We start from the raw sequence: 19,599 nt of genomic DNA on the forward strand, positions 1-19,599 counted from the left end.
CTATTGTCAAGAATTGATACAAAAAATGAACTAATTGAACTGTGTGCTTTACAAGAACCTTCTATAAGACTATATGCCTAAAGTTCCTGAGGTGCAGTAGTGTATTTCCATGCATGATCAAAACTATAAACTAACACAAACATTTAAACTTTTAAAAAGTATATATACAATATAAATATTAATCAATATTCACATCAGTGATTAGTATACGGGTATCACCTTCCTAAAAAGTCGGCCATGCTTCTACAAATTTGGTTAAAATTTTAAGTTAAATTCAAAATTATTTACAAATAACTTGGTCATCGTATTATATACATGCACATCGTATTATATACAATCCAATGCAGGACATTAATTGCGATCTACTGTAATTTATATTTCCAACAAAAATATTCTTGGATATCTGGGTAGAAGACACCCACATGAGAATTTTATATGCAGAGCTAGAAATTCCTGCATGTATAAAGGTGCATTCTAAGGAAAATCAGTCACTCACTGAAATTGCATGTGATGTATTCAATTTTATGATCACGCAGTATATTTCTGTCAGTAATTTTTGTGGTTCACTTTGGTGACCCTATACCAAATAATTTTGTTAGTTTTACAAAAAGAAATAATTAAATAAAGCTTTCCAATAATCCCGTCATAACTTTATCGTTTTCGGTTAGAGTCACCTTGAAGTGGATTTCAAGTTTTACTCCCACGGGCTACGTTCAAACATGCAAAACGTCCTTTATCACCCTACGCAAAAAAATTTTTTTTCGACCATGCAATAAACGGAAATTAAGTGATACAACGAGAATGAGCTCTGAAGGGAAAAACCCGAGCCTTGTTTCGTATTGTGGCATATTTTTTCTCATAAGTCATACATGCATGTTTTAAAGAAGGATATATCTTCATAAAACTCCTGAAAGTATAACTCGCAATCAAATTAAAATCAAGGTGATTCTGAATTGAAAACGATAAACTTGTGACACATAATATAATTACCAGAAAAGTCTGTTAATCGCGGAAGAAGCTGGATTCCTATTCACTTCATTATTTCGTTAATTTTGTAAACATTTCTTTTTCTCCACATGAGCAATAATTACGTTAAAATTAGTTGTGATAGTGCTCTCTAGTTCAATCAATCGACTTTCAATATTACTCAAACGATCCTCTATATTTTCATTTCTTGCAACCGTTTTTCCGATGGTATTATTAGTTTCCTTTTTACCAGACAAGGTTTTAGTCAGTCCTTTTTTCTGCTCCGTAGTAACTTTCTGTGTTTCATGTTTGGTTGAAAATGAAGTTTCCTGAATGTCAATATACGTGCTGCCGTTAGCCTGAGGCTTTATGCTGCTTGAGGAAGGAAATCTTTGGAATGAGGAAAGTTCACTTCGAGCGTTTGAAAAGCGATGAGCTCGTGCTGACATTCCTTCGCTCACCTATGGATGACAGAAAAATATTAAAATGGCGAAAAGGAAACCTAGGATCGATAAATAATGAGCTAACACTTACGTTTTCGTATTCTTGTAGACTGTATGACACTTCAAGGCGTTGAAAGAATGTCTCTCCAAACTCCGGATAAGCTCTAAGACATTCCAATAAATCTTCATAGTCTATTGAATGTATTTCAGCAATTGTACGAACTATAAGATCTGAATTTGCCTTTGGAATATGACTGAGTGATTTATAATCACAGCTTATGACGTCTCCTTTGCCTGCAAAAACATGACAAAACTTTAGGTCTCACTTTATGGCAATAATCCGTAATATCATCATGACAGAATATCTTATTCTATACGTACAGTATGGGAATATAGAATAAACCCACTGAAGTCGTAATTTTTTACATAATCAGACTTGTCCCTCGTCACTCTGGCGAGTCGGCTTGTTAAGGCTTGAATTTGTTAATTTTACACTATATATTAGTATATGTTTTGCATGTAAGCCTCTGTTTAAGACCTTTGCAGCTATAACAACATGCAGTTCACGGTATGAAACAGCTTACCTAATGTTAAAATAGATTTTCCATCTCTTACAACTTCCACACTTCCTGAACATATGAAATACATTTCTTGAATTGGATCACCTCGCCGTACAACACATTGTTCCGGTAAGCAATAAGAAGTACGAAATTTCATAGCCAGTGAGCGCAAACAAGAATGGTCAGCTTCTTTGAATGCCGGAATGGTGTTAAATAGATCTTGTCTTAGATGATAACACACGTCCGTTTGTAGCGATTCAGGAAAAAACTCTAGCACCTTCCACAAATATGAAAAAATAAATTAGCAATGAATCCATTTAAAGCTGTAACATTTAGAAATGTTTGAAAAAGAATTGACTGCATGGGAAAAAGTTTTTAAACATTCTTGGTTCTAAAGCCACTGACCTTCTTAACATTAACTCCCTTGGTTTGTGCCCAAATATTCCTGGTGTAATCCTCTAGCGTATCACTCAATGGCTGTGGAATCTCGTAAAAATTGATAAATTCTCGTACAATGGCCAAATCTTTGTGGTACTTCGACGTAGTGGAGTAAAGACGTTGTATTATTGCCGTAAGATTTCCAAAAACCGTTGCAAACATTAGAGCTGCAAATAAGTTGAAAATGAATGTCTCTGTAAGAACATATCATGTGGGGTCGGTACGTACCTAACTGAACAAGCTTTGCTATTGGTTGATGATAACAATGAAACACAATAGAAATTGATTTCTAAAAGAAAAACTTATAAATACTGCTTACTATTGTTACAAAAAGCCAATCACAAAACTCGTTCACATTAGGTAGATACTTACTGATCATGTGGCTGTATACTACTTACATAAAGAAGGTTAAGTATATTCTTTGATATAGTGATTGTTGGAAAAATTAGGATAAAAATTTTATATAGAAATTAGAAAGTAATGAAAATGATCCGGTCTGGCCTGGACTCTGGTTTAGGGTTTATATAGTTATCTTTGATATACACTAAAACTAAGTAAAGCTAATGATATCAGTGTATACACTGCATGACTTACCACCAACTAACATAGAACACACAGCAAAGATCTTCTCGGCATTTGTATTAGCAGAGACATTACCAAACCCAACACTGGTTAGACTGCTCAGAGTGAAATAAATGGCGGAAAGATAGCACTCTGTCAACGTGACATCGGTTGAGTTGGCAAAATCTTTGTTGCCAGAGAGTTCGCGGGAAAGAATATTAATCCAGTTAGCAGGATGATTATCTTTTTCTACTCTTCCTATAGCATACCAAATACATGCCAGCCAGTGAGCAGTCAATGTAAATAGACCCATCAGAAGAAAAATCACAGCTATTCCATACTCTGAGTAACGATCCAATTTCCTGGCAACCCGAACCAGTCGTAAGAGTCGAGCCGTTTTAAGAAGACTGAGCAGCGAATATTCCTTAAGATAAAACGGTTAAAATTATTTTGAAGTTAAAATCTTAGTGCAGTACACTCGTTTCAAAATAAACAAAATATATATTATTGCTATGGCAATTCGAGCAGAGGATAATGAAGATATATAGAAGATATAGCTGATAAATTAATAAAATTATAATAACATAAATTTTGCATGATCCGCGCTGATATGACTATAGCATATAGGCAGAGAAAGGTATGATTGAAGTTTTTCAAACGGAGTCATCATTATGAGAATTTTTATAATCTATCGCGAACACGTATACTTACCACTTTAGAACTGATCAATGAAAACAAGTCAAATGGAATTGCGGAAATGAAATCAGCAAAGAACCAAGTTTTCAAATAATGGCGAGCTATTTTCTTTGGATTAGAAACCACCTTGGCGCTTCTCCCTTGCACGTAGGTTGTCCGAAAGTTTATGATCACGTCGATAACAAACATAAAGTCGACGTGCAAGTTGATAATTTCCCAGGTGGTTTTATATTGAACTTTCGTATACATGGGTAATATGAAGGCAACATTATAAGGAACTTCAATTGCAGTATAGATGACCAGTAATAGGACTATCCAGTCCCAGATTGCTTTGCACAACGAATCATGTCTAATTGTCCAAGGATAAAATGTTGGTTCTGCTGCTTTGTAACTTATTGTAGGGCTCAGGGACATAACCTTTAAAAGAAAACTAAATTAGTAAAGACTTGTATTATATAGGGGGGAGAGGGTTCTATTCAGAATTGATTAAATGCTGTTTTAGTAATCCAATTGATAATATTAGGTAAGTTACGTACACTGAAAAAGTATTATAGGACGGAACCTTCATGGTTGCGAAAGTAACCTTGAATATTGAGAAAATCAAAGCTTGAAGGCTAAAATAACCTTGGCGTTCAAAGTTTATTTAAAGCATGCAGCAGAACAGCAGCAGACTTAGTATAAGTGCCCAAGTTGTAAAAAAACATGCATGTAGATAGCCGCTTGTGGGGATTTAGGTAAAACATGCACGTGCTGGGTAATCCAGTGTGTTTTAGCGGAGTTATATAAAATCGAAATGCATACCTACCTTTCGGATTTGTCCTAAAGGCAAACTAACACTGTTATCTTTCTTCATTAATTGTTAAAGATAGTATAAACTTTATTTATTATAATGAATCGTGATCGTTTGAAAGCTAAGAGTAGAAGAAAGGTAAGAGCATAAGAAAGCTACGAAACATTTGTTTTGTCACTGTCAGTCTGTCACTGTCAACTTCTGCCTGTCATACTGACGATCTGAGAACTTTTACCCATCTGGCATCCACTTATAATAATGACGCATCTGGGCACTTAATATATGACGTTCACGTTTGACCAACTCAGTATATCCATATTAATAAGTGAATAAACAGTTGCCATCGTCTCACTATTTGAGACATGCATGCATGCTGAAAAACAATAAGCTACCTTATACACGTGCATCAGTTTAATTTCCTTAATTCATCGCAAGCGAGACTCATGTTGAGGTGGTGAAGCAGGTGCTCATATTAAAAATGGTGTTTAGTTGAAACAAAACAAAGTATAAGACAACTACTTGTCTTGAGTTTCCCGAAAAACGAAATAATAATGGTAATAAAACCCCTAATTGCTGCTAATTTATCGACTGAAAAAAAGTTTGACACGAACGTTTCATTGAAAATATTTTTTTACTGACACTGTAATGAAAAACTCAGGGATGGTATGTTCGAATAGCAACAGGAGACGTCCGACTAGATTAAACGTCTACCTGTTCGTCAACGAACTGCGTATTTATAAAAAATATCCCGAAATCGTTGAACTAAACACATTTTGAAAACATTAAAACACTATTTAAACTTTTAAATTTTTATCATAGCATCTCTACCGATTTTTTTCATGCAATCCCACTTCAGCGACTGATAAATAAATCAAGCATGATAATTAGATCATTATGATTATGAACTGCGTTTCAAACGCAACGAAAAACCCCACGAAACTTAAGGCCGTTTTTCACTTCAACCGTATCGTAACGAAACGTAGCGTATCTCATAGTTTTAAAGTCATTAGTTCTGGTCGAATACTTCGAAAACAAAGAAATATGCTACGCTACGATACGGTTGAAGTGGAAAACAGGCGTATCAGGTAAAGACAGAAACATGGACGCACACTTAAGTCAAAATCAACCGCCCACCAACCCCACGAATTAAATTGATATATCAGGAAACCAAATGAGTTTTTTTTAGTCACTATCGGCCTAAAATGCTTATATATAACGAGTTATTCACCGTGACTTGGGAGGTTCCATTGCATGGCTAGTATATTTTCGATCAGTTAACGGTAGAGAGAGACATTAAAAAAACATTAATGAACAATTTTGTACAAGAGGATATTAGCCAAAAATCAGATAGTAAAGAATGGGGTCAACCTCACAACCAACTATACATATACTCACAGCAACTGCCGGCATGATTTCAATCAGAATGAGAAAGTTTGGGTTTAAGAGGGCCGGCTGCGTTATCATAATAGTCATTAACAGTTTAGTTTAGACGAGTTCTGTTAAACTTAGGACGGCTATATATATATATATATTACATGAAGTAAGCCTAGTTATATAGACCTCGCGTATCATTAAACTGTGCTAGCGTCTTGTCGCGTGGAATGCGCTACTCAGAAAACACATGCACGATGAACTGGTGTTAATGATGGGCAAACAAAATGAGATTATCATTGTATGTAAAAAAAAAAAAACAACATTATCCCTGTTAAACAGGTATCAAAGAGCATACTGAAAACAGTGAATGATTATAGCCACTGAACTACACGCGTAAAAATCATCATGTTGATGCAAGTTGTTAAAAACAGGAGTGAACAATGTTGTGCATGCTGCACCCTGCAAACAGTATTGCTAACAATGTTGTCGAAACTTGTTGAACTATCAATGCTGTTGCAACTTGTTACAACAACATTGCATCAACACTGATGATTCAGCAAGGCTCAACAACATTGCATGTTAACAATACTGTTTATGGGGTGCAGCACAACATTGTTCACCCCTGATGCAACAACCTGATCAATTTTTGGCCGTGTATATGTATATGCACTATGACTGCACTAGTGAAAAACCGGCTTAATAGTTCCAACAAAAACTCAACGGAGGAGGCAGACAATTACCATGATCAGCAGACAGTTTAAAAAAGTAAAAACAAATTCCGAATAAAAGACACAGGTTGAGACTGTAAATTTTCGACTTTATTTCAAAATATGATTCTGTCTGACTTTGAACCTGTCTCAACCTGTGTCTTGCTTGATTCATATTTTGACTCCCAACTCCCAAGATCTCCTAGACTCCAGGCTCATTAGCTAATGGAGTAATTTTATACTTTTTTGTCATCCGTGCAGCGTAGCCAGCCTGGCGATTTAGTCCAGCTTTTTAGCCAAGTCATATTATCGTTATTCATTTCTCATAGGAATTTATTGTTTTCGCTGACAATACGAGAACATCATGCAAAATAGCATCGCGGGACAAAATCGTCAGTTTGGCTACGCCATACTGGAGGTCAGAGTAATAAAATTAATTTAAATAAAACAGCAGCTCCTATAAAAAGCTACTGCAAATGCAATAAATTGATGGTGTTTTTTCAAAATCGTGTGTCATATTTTATTCATAAATTAGCTGCACGGGTCTCAGCTCGTAAAAGGTGTTAAACAAATCGACTAGCCAAATGTCACAACTCACTCCATTTTAATAAATCTTAAGGATTACGGTTACATACATATATACACGCAAGATAGTAAATACCACCGATGAATGATAGAAAGGACGAGAATATATTCTTATAATAATAAATTAAAATTCAAACAAACCAATGCTCTGCCAATGCTTTGACGCCCCGCTGAAGTCAACTTAAGGCTGAGTCCGGAACTTTTTGTAACTTGCAATTGTAGGGATTTATCTTTAGACAAATCAGCCATTTTGGCACTGTTTTTTTTTTCTATTTTTGACGATTTTATGTTATTATGTTAGTTACTTTTTGCCCCGACATCAGACTTTTGTTTAACAAATGACTCAATTATTAACATTAGCATATTGCTGCCTTGTCACGCAATACTGATATTCATGTAATTATTACAGATCTTTTGGCGCCACTGCTATAGAGGACTTACATTATTTATTCATTTTTATTGTCCGAAACTGATTCTAGGGGTTTTTCATTGCAAGTACAGTTGTTTTTGACGCGATGAGAAAAGACGGGATTTCAAAATGACACGCGGATGCCTGCCTGCAAAGCGACGAAACGAACCTTATTTTAAAATTACTTTTCAAATAGCTGCATGGTAATTTCTCGCAGTCTATAAAGAGAGTTTTATTGATAATGCAAGGCTATTCCGCCTTCTATATATAGCACTACCGGATTTTGAATTTTCTGATAACTTTTTTTTTTCTAATCGACAATCGGCTATAATCATTAATTGACGATACTCAAGGGACCGCTGATCTGAATCAGGAGAAGCCAAAATTAATAAACTTAATTCCGGAGACCCAGAATCGAGGAGATTTCTTCTTTACCGGCGTCTCTATCAACACACGACTTTGGGATTGATTTATGCAAACTGGACTCCTTAAATACATACAGTTTCTTACACAAGTTCATCTTTATATCTAGTATATATCATCAGTTTATAGCGGAGTGTCACGCTAATCTTTTTATGAACTAAACAGCTTCTGATTTCTGAACTAACTTTGCTTTTTATAAACCTCAGGTAAAAATAGGTAATGCAATTGTCATTTATCAAATTGTTTTCTATTTTATCAGGCTGGGGGTCTTGCCACCCAATTTGGCGAATAACTCTTCGATCGGATTCTATCCATCCGCGAGTGAGACAAAAAAATACGGCAGTTAAAAATTACGACTAAGCAATTTTAATACTCTTACTCTTAGAATTTTATATAGTAAAATATGAAGGTAATTATTTGTATGGATGCAAATTAGTATACATATAATTATACGACGCTCATGTCACAAATTTCTGAGACCGTGTGCTTCATATATGTTCTGATGTCCAACGTCCAAAGGTTTGTTTGGAATACACAAATGGAGCTGCTGTCTAACACAGCGTCCAACACAAGTTATTGCCATTTATGTTAAAATTTGATGGGCTATTTAGCAAAATGCATCAGCTGAAAAAGTGTTTATGTAAATATGTATATCTTTGTCAACGACGACAAATCGACAATATGGCATGAAGATGTTGATGGCATATCAAAATGTTATTACTTTTGGTGTCATTTCATTTTTTTTTCGTTTAGTTTTAAAACCTTCGACTTTCTTTTAATTTAAGCAATCGTAATCTTTTGGAGTTTTGCCCCAACTTGTACAACAAAATCTATAATATGTTTATAACTTTATCCATGTCCATTTTATATATTTTTATCCTATTCATATATAAGTGTATCTATAGTCCACATTATTGGCTACAATAGTGCAAGGCATCATACAATAGTGCAGTTGGATTGCTGAGTTTGACACAGGCATATGGATGAAATATTCACAGTACTCGACGTGTTTCGCTGACATGCAACGTGCTAAAAGTTTGGTTCCCTTGGCAACAGTTTTGTTCATTAGCGAGACAGGTACTGGACACACATGAAAAAGTGAATTGACTTGTTCCAATAGATCAAAAATATCAAAGAAATATATAAAAATTATTTAAAATATATTATGATGAAATAAAATATACATATAGCCCTGCCTGGAGGTTTTCAACTGTACAGTACAGTATATACGTAAATTATAGAACTATACAAGAAAACATACTAACTGCACCTGTGGTTGTGACTCCGTGCATAATTTAAAGCATTAGCGGATTAAAAAGGACTGTATATATATATATATATGTATATTCGTATATTTATAATGGATCAACGTGACAGTTTCCGTATTTGTATGTGTCTGATTATTATTCTCCAAGTATTTTCGTAATTGTGTCAGCTCAAACAGGGATTTCGCCCCGAAAAAAAGACACAACTGTGATGTCTTAAATAATTACACAAAACATTCAAGCTATAGCAAACGTAACGCGTGTGACAATTCTCTTCGCGGCTGCGCTATAATGTTATTTTGTTTAATATATATCAAACAAAGAATTTGCAATCGTGCCCGAATCGTGCCTGGACAACAACATTACTCAAAAGCAGGAATAAGAATTGGCAAAGGAAAACTGGCTTCATTAACCTCCCGTTGTTGAAGGAAAAATTCAATAAAATATACTGACACAAGGAATTTCGTGAAATGATTTTTGAAGTGAGTATATATATAAGAATGAAGATGGCCTGCAAATACTTGTAAATTCACAACTATAACTGAATTGAGCGGGACCATTTGAAGTGCTTGTCAATTTGCCAAAATTGTCAAAATGCCATCAATATATATAGTATACCTCGAGTATTCTCTGCCATATTGACTTGGAACGTGTAACTGGTGAAGATTTCATTGTCCCTCCTCTTTAAAATAGCTACAATTCTATTTCGTATAAGCCAGCAGAAGTGTGCTGACATGAAGCACGACAGTTTGAAGACGTTGACTCTTCATCTGCCTTTAACCGAGTAGAATACATCTGCACAATGCAAATGATTTAAAGTTGCCAAGACAGGTGCCACTGCGTTTATCATTGTAGCTCTGCAATTATAACTATCTTATGATAAGAAATATTTTGCATTTCGCGGTTTTGCCAATAAAGCCCTTGGATTAACCACATACTTAATTAAACCCGAACCAATTCTTGTTTTCGCCAATCCTATAGTACAGTATAGCAAATTTTCATTCAAAAAATCGATTGCAACGCAGGTCCCTTACTACGGGCGCGATAATTGGGGATGTACATTCATATGCATATATTCATGTCAACGTTCTTTAAAAACTGTCGCTATTAGAAGATATCAGCCAGCCGAAAGATTATTATATATGAATATGCCCCTCCCCCTCCAGTGTGCTTTTCAGTGTCATGCGTATTGCACAATATTCTACAGCCTGAAGCATGGATCGTTCAACGCCGTTCTTTTATATTTTTACAGAACGTGTTGAATGGCAATGATCACGAGAAATGATCACGAGAATTAAGATGAGGTTTTATTGTAATACTCGTTTGCTGAGAAAGAATAGTAGTATAGATGCAAGGGAAATGTTTGTATCATGTTGCATGAATATATAATTACAGTATATCTTCACCGTTTCTTTCGTGTTGTAAATACATGCAGTACATGCACGTCAGCGGCTACAAATGGGTAAGCAATGGTAAGCTAACTCGTCCATGTAGCACTATACGCTATTCCTTATAGCTACATGCGTTAATGCGCATTACCTCTTGCTTTCGCTTCTACCAAAGGTGTTTGTGGTCTACCATAGAATATCATCAAAATTGGGGATATATAATTGAGAATTTCCATTACATATGTTTTTAGCTTTCTTTCTCTACTTTTGAACAACGATAACAGAAGATAGTATTTTTTCTTATATACGGGCAGTAGCCAAAATTTAACATAGGCCAAGATATCTAATTAAAGAAAATGGCGGTATGACGATCATAAAAAAACAATTCATTAAAATTGACATTTGGACTTTGAATAGGTTGTATACGACAAGCACGATAAGATTAATATAAAAATGTTTGATGAGTCAAGTTTATTTAATTACAATTTTAGCTACCACCCGACGAACTCTTGAAAATATATCTTAGTTATTAATAGCATGTACGTTGTCATTGATTACATGTTCCTATCTTCCCGGTTGCAGTAAATTAATACGCAATAATTTAGATGGAAATGTTCTTGATGCCAATTAGCTAAGAGGAGTGGACTATTGTGAAATTTTAAAATTTGAACGCACTCTTCAGTCTTCGCTCAAGACAAGACATTCTCTCATCTACATCATTAACAAGTAATAGTTTCAATTACAAACATGCTCTCGTGTGTATTTTACTGAAAATTATAAATATAGTTTTCTTTCAAGTCTTTGTGTTTCAATCGTTTACAGAGAATGGTTCGGAAGAGGTGGTGTCTATTCAGTTCTGCCTGGCGGCTTTCTCTTAAAAACGCATGTACGTCAAAACAAATCCGTCGGGTTTATACGAATATATAAAAAATTAACCTCCCAATTATTATCGCATCTAGTTTCAGCCCTGCTTAAATGCACTCTCTCCTGCAATCTTTATCGTAACTGCACTCAAAACTACAGTAAAACCTATACAAAATTATGCAAAAAAAACCTATACAAATTGCGACTTTGGTGCAGTTTTACTTCTGCTTGCAATAGTATGTATGCTAATAATAAATATTTATGAGTTCAATAGTAAGAATATATCTTCATGAGGTAAAAGATGGAATGTTTCATTAAACGAGGCAAAGCCAAGTTGAATGGCATTCATTCCAACTTTCACCAAATGCACGAATGAAAACATTCATTATTTGTTTTATATAACACCAAAAATAGAATGTTATTGAATTATTTATCAAGTAAACAATTTGTGTTCATAAGTAATAATTCTATCAGCCACATTATTTGGATTCGTGATTAAATGCGTTCACTGAGCACGGTACGATTGATATTGTGAGTGATTGAATATAGTGAAAGCAGCGTGCACTAGAAAAAACTACTTGCACAACTTTAGATTGTGCAATGGAAACAATAAAAATGAAAATTTTTATTTAATACCACCTGATAAAAAAAACAACCAATTTAAAGTCACTAAATTAAAAGAGTGTTATGTAGATCTAAATTTCCATACGTATATCCATATGCCTGCTTTGCTTTAACAAAGTTCAGACTTCATTTTAAGACTAAAATATGTTTTTAACTGCATAGCTGCATGGGAAATTAATTGTTTAGCATGCTGAATTAGCCAAATTTCCTTAACGTATGACGAAGAACCCAAGCTTTGCTCACAGCGATTAGTCTTAAATATTATTGAATGATAATTCATGGCTAAATTTACCCAGCTAATTTGCCCGAACTTATTTAAAAGTATTTAAATATATTTCAAATTTTGGTAACTAAATATCGTGCGCCAGCAATTGTTCCCACAGCACTGTCTCTCATGCGGTCAGCGGCAGAACTCGTTTTAAACTACGTGCCACGCACGAGCTGGTAAAACCTGATTGACCAGATCAGCGGTGGATGAGAATTATAAGAATTTGAACGAGAAAAGAAAAGGGAAACCAAAGCTCGGATTTAAACCACTATATCAAACCTGTGCATATTAACAATATCATTAATCGCCTCTGTCAGACGTAAATGGCAAGGAAGTTTACACGAGCCTTTGTGACTTGCAATCTTAGTCTGTTATTTCAAAAGGGTTGTAAAGTTTCCAGGATTTGTAGCAACCAGTTGAATAAAAATCTCTTGCCACTTGTTGCTTATTTTGGCTGAATAACCCGAATCATGCGTTTACACGGCTAATGCAAAATAAACTAAACTGTCTGCTGGTTAACGTGCAATTATAGTGACCAATTAAGATTCGTGTAATTATCAATTGCTCATTCAGCATCGTACCTGGTTCAAGCCCATGCATCAAAATAGCCTGCTACATACAGGTATAAACACGTTTCGTAGGACACGAAATAAACTTGACTCAAAAAGTGCATTTATAAAAAAAACCATGACCAGCCGACAATTTAAAAAAGTAAAGTAAAAAGCAAATTCCGAACAAACAAGACATCTTGAGGATCAAAATATAATTAAAAACAAGACACAGATTGAGACTGTAAATTTTCGACTTTATTACAAAGTCTTCTTCAGACAGAATGAAATACAATACTTTACAGCGCACGTGTCAATCCAGCATGTAGGCGGAAGGCCGGCCCATCAAGTGCATTTATATCTATCGTTATATACCATCCACTATTATATACCATCCATGCATCTCACTATATGATACGATTGCCATGCAATGCTCCGTCTCAAATAATGATTTATCTAGATCACGCAGCAATGATTCACATGCATGCATGTCAAGAAATATATTTTTTCATTAATATTCTCCTATACCAAGTCATTTATCCATCTATTAGGACAAGTGATGAAATAATTCGACATTATGTTATGGTTGTGGTGATCCTTTAATGTGGTGATCCTATATAATGGTCCTTTTTCAAACTGCTTTTTCAAAAACGTTCACTCCACCGCAGCATTTGTCTAGTTGATTATATAGCTATTAGATTTATATAAAACTTGTCTGCTGTATACATCTGCATGTATATGCCTGTTGCCTGTACTTATTGGGCTACTTCATGTTTCACGTTTTTATAGAGTATGTTGTATATATACACACATCATCTGAAAATCTTATATATTAGCTTATAAAAAAGGTGGATGAGAACAAGAATATTACACAAATGCTCGTTTGAATTGAATCCAGAATACTAATTGCTCCACTCAATTGTAAAGCCGTTTGTATGTATAGCTTGTTTGAGTGAATCATGAATGTGTAGACTTCGAACAACTCAACGATTATGCACGCGCAGTTATTTGAAACCTCATTTTGTATGTGCATGTATAGCTATATACATACAAGCGACATTAATTTGCACTCTAGCTATACATCTTATCCCCAATTGAGTAGGAAGCGTTTTCCGCATACAAGCGGCATACTTCACGCGTTATATAAATAACACTTCTATTTTCACTCAACGTAATACCGATTTACAGATACGGGATAACTATATTTACCTTCAGTTTAGTTAGGGATGAATATGATGAATGCATCGTCTCGTGAGATTCCAAAGTGGCACTTTCGTGAAAACTAGCTTTTCAGCACCAAAATGTCACCGCTCAATTATCCTTCCGGGGCAGAGCAAGAGGAGAATGTTTTGAACGTTTATTTCAAGACGAAATGTTTGAAATATCATCCAGTAGTTTACTTAGTTCGTAAAAGTATGAGTTTATATTACATTATATATACAAAAGAAAGCCTCATGTCGTTCATGGAGACGACAACGCAGTGCGTATATATGCGGTTTGACCGCTGCACTTATAAAACCTCTTAGGGGGGTGTAGATTCAATTATAGTCCCCGCTATAGAGATAGGAATGTTTATGCGAACGTTTTAACTGTCAGAAGTTAATAAAACATGCAAATTTCTTTCATTATGATGTTTTAATTCACTAATATAAACATGGATCATTGCCATTAAATGGAAAACAAACTATGTAAATTAAGCACTGTTAGCTTTTCCTAATTCAACGGCACTCCAAATTAACACCTTTTATATACACAGGTTGCGCATGCAAAATTAATCTCGCACTGAATAAAAATTCAAGCCTGTTCAGAACAGTTAAATGCTTTTCTGTTTCAAACGTTGTTTCCGGAAAATACGTGATAATCCTGATGCTAAACATAGACTGAACTATTTGCAAAACTGTACATGGCAAGTGGCAATGGCTAAATATAATAGATCAACTGGCGAAGACTGTCAGAAATATAGAAATTTCATATTCTATATTTATATCTATATTATACCTATGCATGTCTACGCTACCTCATGTAAGACACCAAAACAGTTTGAGTAAATGGATCTACCTCGGCTTTAACTTAAAAGATTGTTCCATCACCGTAAATCTACGTTACTGCTGGACATATTTATAATCCCTTTTCAATTTAGCCTTTCCTTCTTCTTCTTAAGGAAGAACACTTATATGACGGAATGAAATACTGACATGCTAGCAAGGAGGAAACTTACGACCAATGCTTCCGAGATCCGTGAATTTTCTTCTTTGACATTACCATCTGATTTACTGTAACCCTGGAACAAATGGATTGAGAATCGTGAGCGTCTGAAGTATGCGGTAAATAGGGATCAGCGTGGGGAGTGTGCCAAATAACTTGTCATCAAATGTAGTTTAGCAAGTTTACTGTTTAGCAAATATACAAGAGGACTTCTGGAAATTTCCACAACAAGGTTACAATGAATAAGAATTCGAGAATAAATATGTATGTTTTGCACGAGTGCTTGTATAAGTAGGTCTTGAAGTAAAGCTTAATAAAACTGAAATCGCATTGTCTTGATCTTGCTGGTGGTTTTCTATTTATGATCATATGATATAGTTAAGTTATATCTTTGACATATATCTCTTAACCCAGGCCCAGCTAAAATGAAGGGCATTTTGTTTGAAAAGTCCTCGTTTGTATGAGACAGGTTGGGCCCGTTACAGACGTCGAACTTTTCATGCACGTGCAGAATCGAATGCTTACAAACAAAAACTAGCTGATTAACATTAGGTTCGGCACATGAAAAGTTCGACGTCTGAAATAAGCCTTATAGTCCCACAATTAAAAGGATTTAAAGCAAATCTTGTAAAAGACTAGACAAACAACGACATAAATAACACTGACAACAGCCAAGAGGATCAGAGGACTGTCTCTACCAGATCGTCTTTACATTGTTCCAGATAAATTGCGCAGTAGTGGAAGCAGTTTTAACTTTCAGTTCACAGATTGAACTGATAATGAAATGCACGAAAGACCCTGGGTACGAGGTTGATGAAATGTCCTAGGCTCTTAGCCTCTCTATTTCTTTATAAACGATGGGATGATCATTTAGCTGATTTTCACTACTGCATTGTACTGCATGTTCTCACATTCCTTTTAGACGCGGTATTACTGACGAATTAGTTATAAACTTTATTTCCCAGACACAATTAAGACACAATTTTTTAAAAAGAATTTACGTTATTGGCTAATTATTGTATGAATATAACAAATGTAAACAACATTACTAAAGAAATAAATTACCAAATTGAATTCCATGGTGTTCTGTTCAGAAATTGTTCTTCATACACTAACCATTTAATCAGGTTGCAAAACTATGGCGTATCGTATCTAATTGAAGTAGGTAGACTGTCAGACAAGGAAGTGTAAAAAAGTGCAAAAAAACGTCTTTTCTTAAAAGTAAAAAAAAAGCCCAAAACACGCTTGCAAAACTACGAATGTCACAACTGTGCGCGGTAACCTTTAGTCGGGCCTTTTCATTTTCGTTTTCACGCCAAAACTGTTTCAAACACCGTCAATTTAGTTCCTCACAATGGAAGTCGAAGCTAATTTAACACATTGAGAATATCTTCTCTTGGATCGCTGGAGATGCAGTGCGTCAAAAACAACCAAGACCAAAAACATTTTAAAACGCTCGAAAACGACGCTCGTGCGTGTGCACATACCTACAAGAGACCTAATTAGGAATATCATGACGCACCGCAATTTGCAGACAAACGATATTTACTTAGTGCTAGAATCTTTGTTGCAAAGCTTTCCTGTATCCTATCATATACTCATATCTTCTATCATGTTTCCGTCATATCTTTTAACAAACCAATGCATCTCTAATACACTGAATTTCTTTGCTTTTTACACTTTTTATGTAAAAATATTCAGGAAACATTAAACAATAAAGATTCCCGATGATTTCTGATTTCCAAGATCGTAACATCCTCTAATACTTTGATGAGTAGGATATACCTCTTGTGTAGAAATGTGATATACGGCGTATCTGGTGAACTCAGACTTTGACATGACATTTAATGCCAACAGTGGAAGGCAGTTAACAAATGGAATTGTGATGTTTTACCGAGTCTAATGTGTTACAGCCTTCCTCAGTTAATCATGCCGTTAGGATAACTGTGTTGGTAGTATACAAATCAAAACAGCGTGTCTTCAGCAAACGTAGTAAAATAAGATTCAAGATACCTTAACCTTGGCACAAAGATGCCTCAATGAGATTAAAAACGCCTGCGCCAAAAAGAAAATTACAGCTCAGCGAAGTAGCTGAAGATATTGCCTTCGATATTTTCAACGCCTTTGATGACAAAGGCCACCCAAGATTTAAAATATTGATATTCTCTTAGAGAAGTAACCGATTCATAAAAAATCGTCGTATATAACGCGAATAAAGCAATAAACAATGCTAATTTAGAGCTTATAGTCCCGTGGAAGACGACATGTAGCAGGTACTTAGGGTATATCCAATCGCAATGTACACACACACAGTTTTAGTTAATTCTTTTAATATATAAACGCTGAAACAAGCAGGAAACACTTTACTCACTCAGGCATTGAACATTTTAACTATTTTAGAATGACCAGGGTTTTAAAGTATCTATGCACACGTCAATGCATGTCTGCATAGTTTGTAATTCTTTGTAATTTACTAACGTGCGGAACAAATATGATGAGCTGCGATTATATACTCTTAGCTTTTAGTAATAATGCACTTACTAAACAATATTAACATTAGCTACTAATCTGAATACTTTATAGGCCCCTTCATGATTTACTAGAATATATTTCATTACCACTTTGAGGTTTATAATACTTGTAAACTATATACTATATAGGCATGGTATTTAAACGTGAGAGATTCAGAATAGTTTCACAACAACTACAAAGAGTATAGAGATCTATACCTTTTTCTTGGCCGCTTCCGGGCCCCGTCTCAGGCTGGGATTCCAGCTTTTAGTTTTCCCATGCATTCTCTCCAGATAAATATTGTCGCCGCAAAACCTTGACAATTGATGCTAAGAACAATATTTGATAAATAATATACGATTTGACCCACTTGAAGTACCCGTTGTTGTGGAATAAATGTAGATTAAATATTAATGCAAAAGAAAGGAGAGTACTTATAACGCTATAGCCACATCTCTCCTGGTCTTTGTGGGGCCTCCTTTCCACACATATTATTTTTTAAACACGAGTGTAGCTAAATTAGATATTAAAACTTTATCCCAATATAGGCAGTTGTAAACAGTTTACAGTTTTGTAAGTTGACACACTCACCCCATCTTGTTGCTCGCTATAGTTATCAGATTTCTTCTGCAAATATATAGAAACAAGTGTTATATACGTAAAATAATATAGCTAAAAATCGACAGGATTAGTCTATTGCCCCTCAAAACCTTAGAATGAGAGGAAGTTTTTGAAATAATATTTTGAAACAATTATATACCTATGGTTGTATAATGGTTAGTTATATATACTTGGGCCACGGCTGACCCACTTTTAAAAACCAGTCAGTCCAATACTGAACGCTACACTTCACGTATTAGGGCATATGCATGTATGGTAGAGAAACGCCGCTAGTGCGGTTCCGTGAACCTTTGCGGCAGCGAAAAGATCCCGCCCATTGTCGTCGGCATTATCTACTCACATGCACGCCACCATATGGATGCCCAGTTGAAAGACTTTCACCTTCCCTGAATTCGTCAAGACCGACCGTGCAAAAATCAGACAAACAAACATACGACGGCGTCGGACGAATTTAGAATTCCCTACCGATGACGTATAAATTGTGCGTCTGGTGCTCACTCGAAAAAAAGAAATACCGTTACCGACAAATCTGCGCACGATTCGGAATGTCCGACCGCGGTTTCAACGACTTAACTTGCATCAGAGTCGATTACCTCACATTAATTTACTTGCCGGCAGGCAGCGATATACTGTCGTGTAATACACTAGATTTGAATAATGATAACAGACGAAATTTTTAAAGTAGTCCGAAATTGGAACTGGACCGCATGAGGCGACTTTTTAATTGTTTTCCTGGCAAGCAATTACAAACCATGGTTCCATTAAGGTCTATCAACGGTAAGTAACACCTGCGCTCTAAAATCTCACACCGAAGCTTCGATGATGCCTAACAAAAGTTTGTCGCCGAATTTCGGAGATACTTCACAAGTGCAAATAACAAGAATTATTCAGTTCATTGATATGGATGTTTATGGATGCCGGATAAGCCCTCGTGTTCCTAAAATCTTTTCCCACCAACTGATAATCATTCCCTAACTAGTCTGCTATGGCTATACGAATACGTCGTCGGTTGTCGGCGTGATAAATGCCAGTCAAAACAACTTTTGCAAAAAAAACCATACAATGATTATCATCAAATGTGGTATAGGAAGCTTCCTTAAATAGACAAAAAACCGTCTCGACGTTCCGACTAAACAGCATTTCGTGCCGGAGAGTTAGTAAATACACATTAAATATGCAGGCTTGCAATAAATATACCGACAAATAAAATGCATTAAATATACCGACACAATTTCATTTTGAAATAGCAATTGTCACAGTGAGCTAAAGTTTTCCCAGAGAAGAAAGTCCCTAAGTTTCTCAAATTCTCTGAAGTGCGTTAAACCTAGAACTAAAGTTTCTCAGAATAAACCG

The 19,599-nt window shown here is 35.3% G+C and overlaps 1 protein-coding gene across 5 annotated transcripts; it reads right to left on the bottom strand.

The window, feature by feature from the left end:
* Positions 1 to 14: 14 nt before the first annotated feature.
* Positions 15 to 18,421, bottom strand: LOC114524452 (potassium voltage-gated channel subfamily H member 6-like). 5 transcript variants are annotated; one of them, XR_003687099.1, is made up of 11 exons: positions 18,386 to 18,421; positions 18,217 to 18,252; positions 17,844 to 17,954; positions 15,128 to 15,190; positions 3,680 to 4,081; positions 3,002 to 3,392; positions 2,375 to 2,574; positions 1,994 to 2,246; positions 1,501 to 1,703; positions 991 to 1,427; positions 15 to 577 (listed from the first exon to the last, which is right to left on the bottom strand). XR_003687099.1 is itself a non-coding variant. In XM_028545533.1 (10 exons), the coding sequence occupies exons 3-10, from the start codon at positions 17,907 to 17,909 to the stop codon at positions 1,047 to 1,049; spliced, it is 1,959 nt and encodes a 652-aa protein (XP_028401334.1). In that variant the 5' UTR covers positions 17,910 to 17,954; positions 18,217 to 18,252; positions 18,386 to 18,421; the 3' UTR covers positions 15 to 1,046. The 5 variants fall into 5 exon arrangements, 4 of the variants coding, with proteins under 4 accessions (XP_028401334.1, XP_028401336.1, XP_028401338.1 ...); XM_028545533.1 differs by having other exon boundaries at positions 15 to 1,427; XM_028545535.1 differs by lacking the exons at positions 17,844 to 17,954; positions 18,217 to 18,252; positions 18,386 to 18,421 and adding an exon at positions 16,180 to 16,230 and having other exon boundaries at positions 15 to 1,427.
* Between the last annotated feature and the right edge of the window lie 1,178 nt (positions 18,422 to 19,599).

The sequence above is a fragment of the Dendronephthya gigantea genome, unplaced genomic scaffold (assembly GCF_004324835.1).
Source record: "Dendronephthya gigantea isolate DGI-Jeju-01 unplaced genomic scaffold, DenGig_1.0 000031F, whole genome shotgun sequence".
NCBI lineage: Eukaryota > Metazoa > Cnidaria > Anthozoa > Malacalcyonacea > Nephtheidae > Dendronephthya > Dendronephthya gigantea.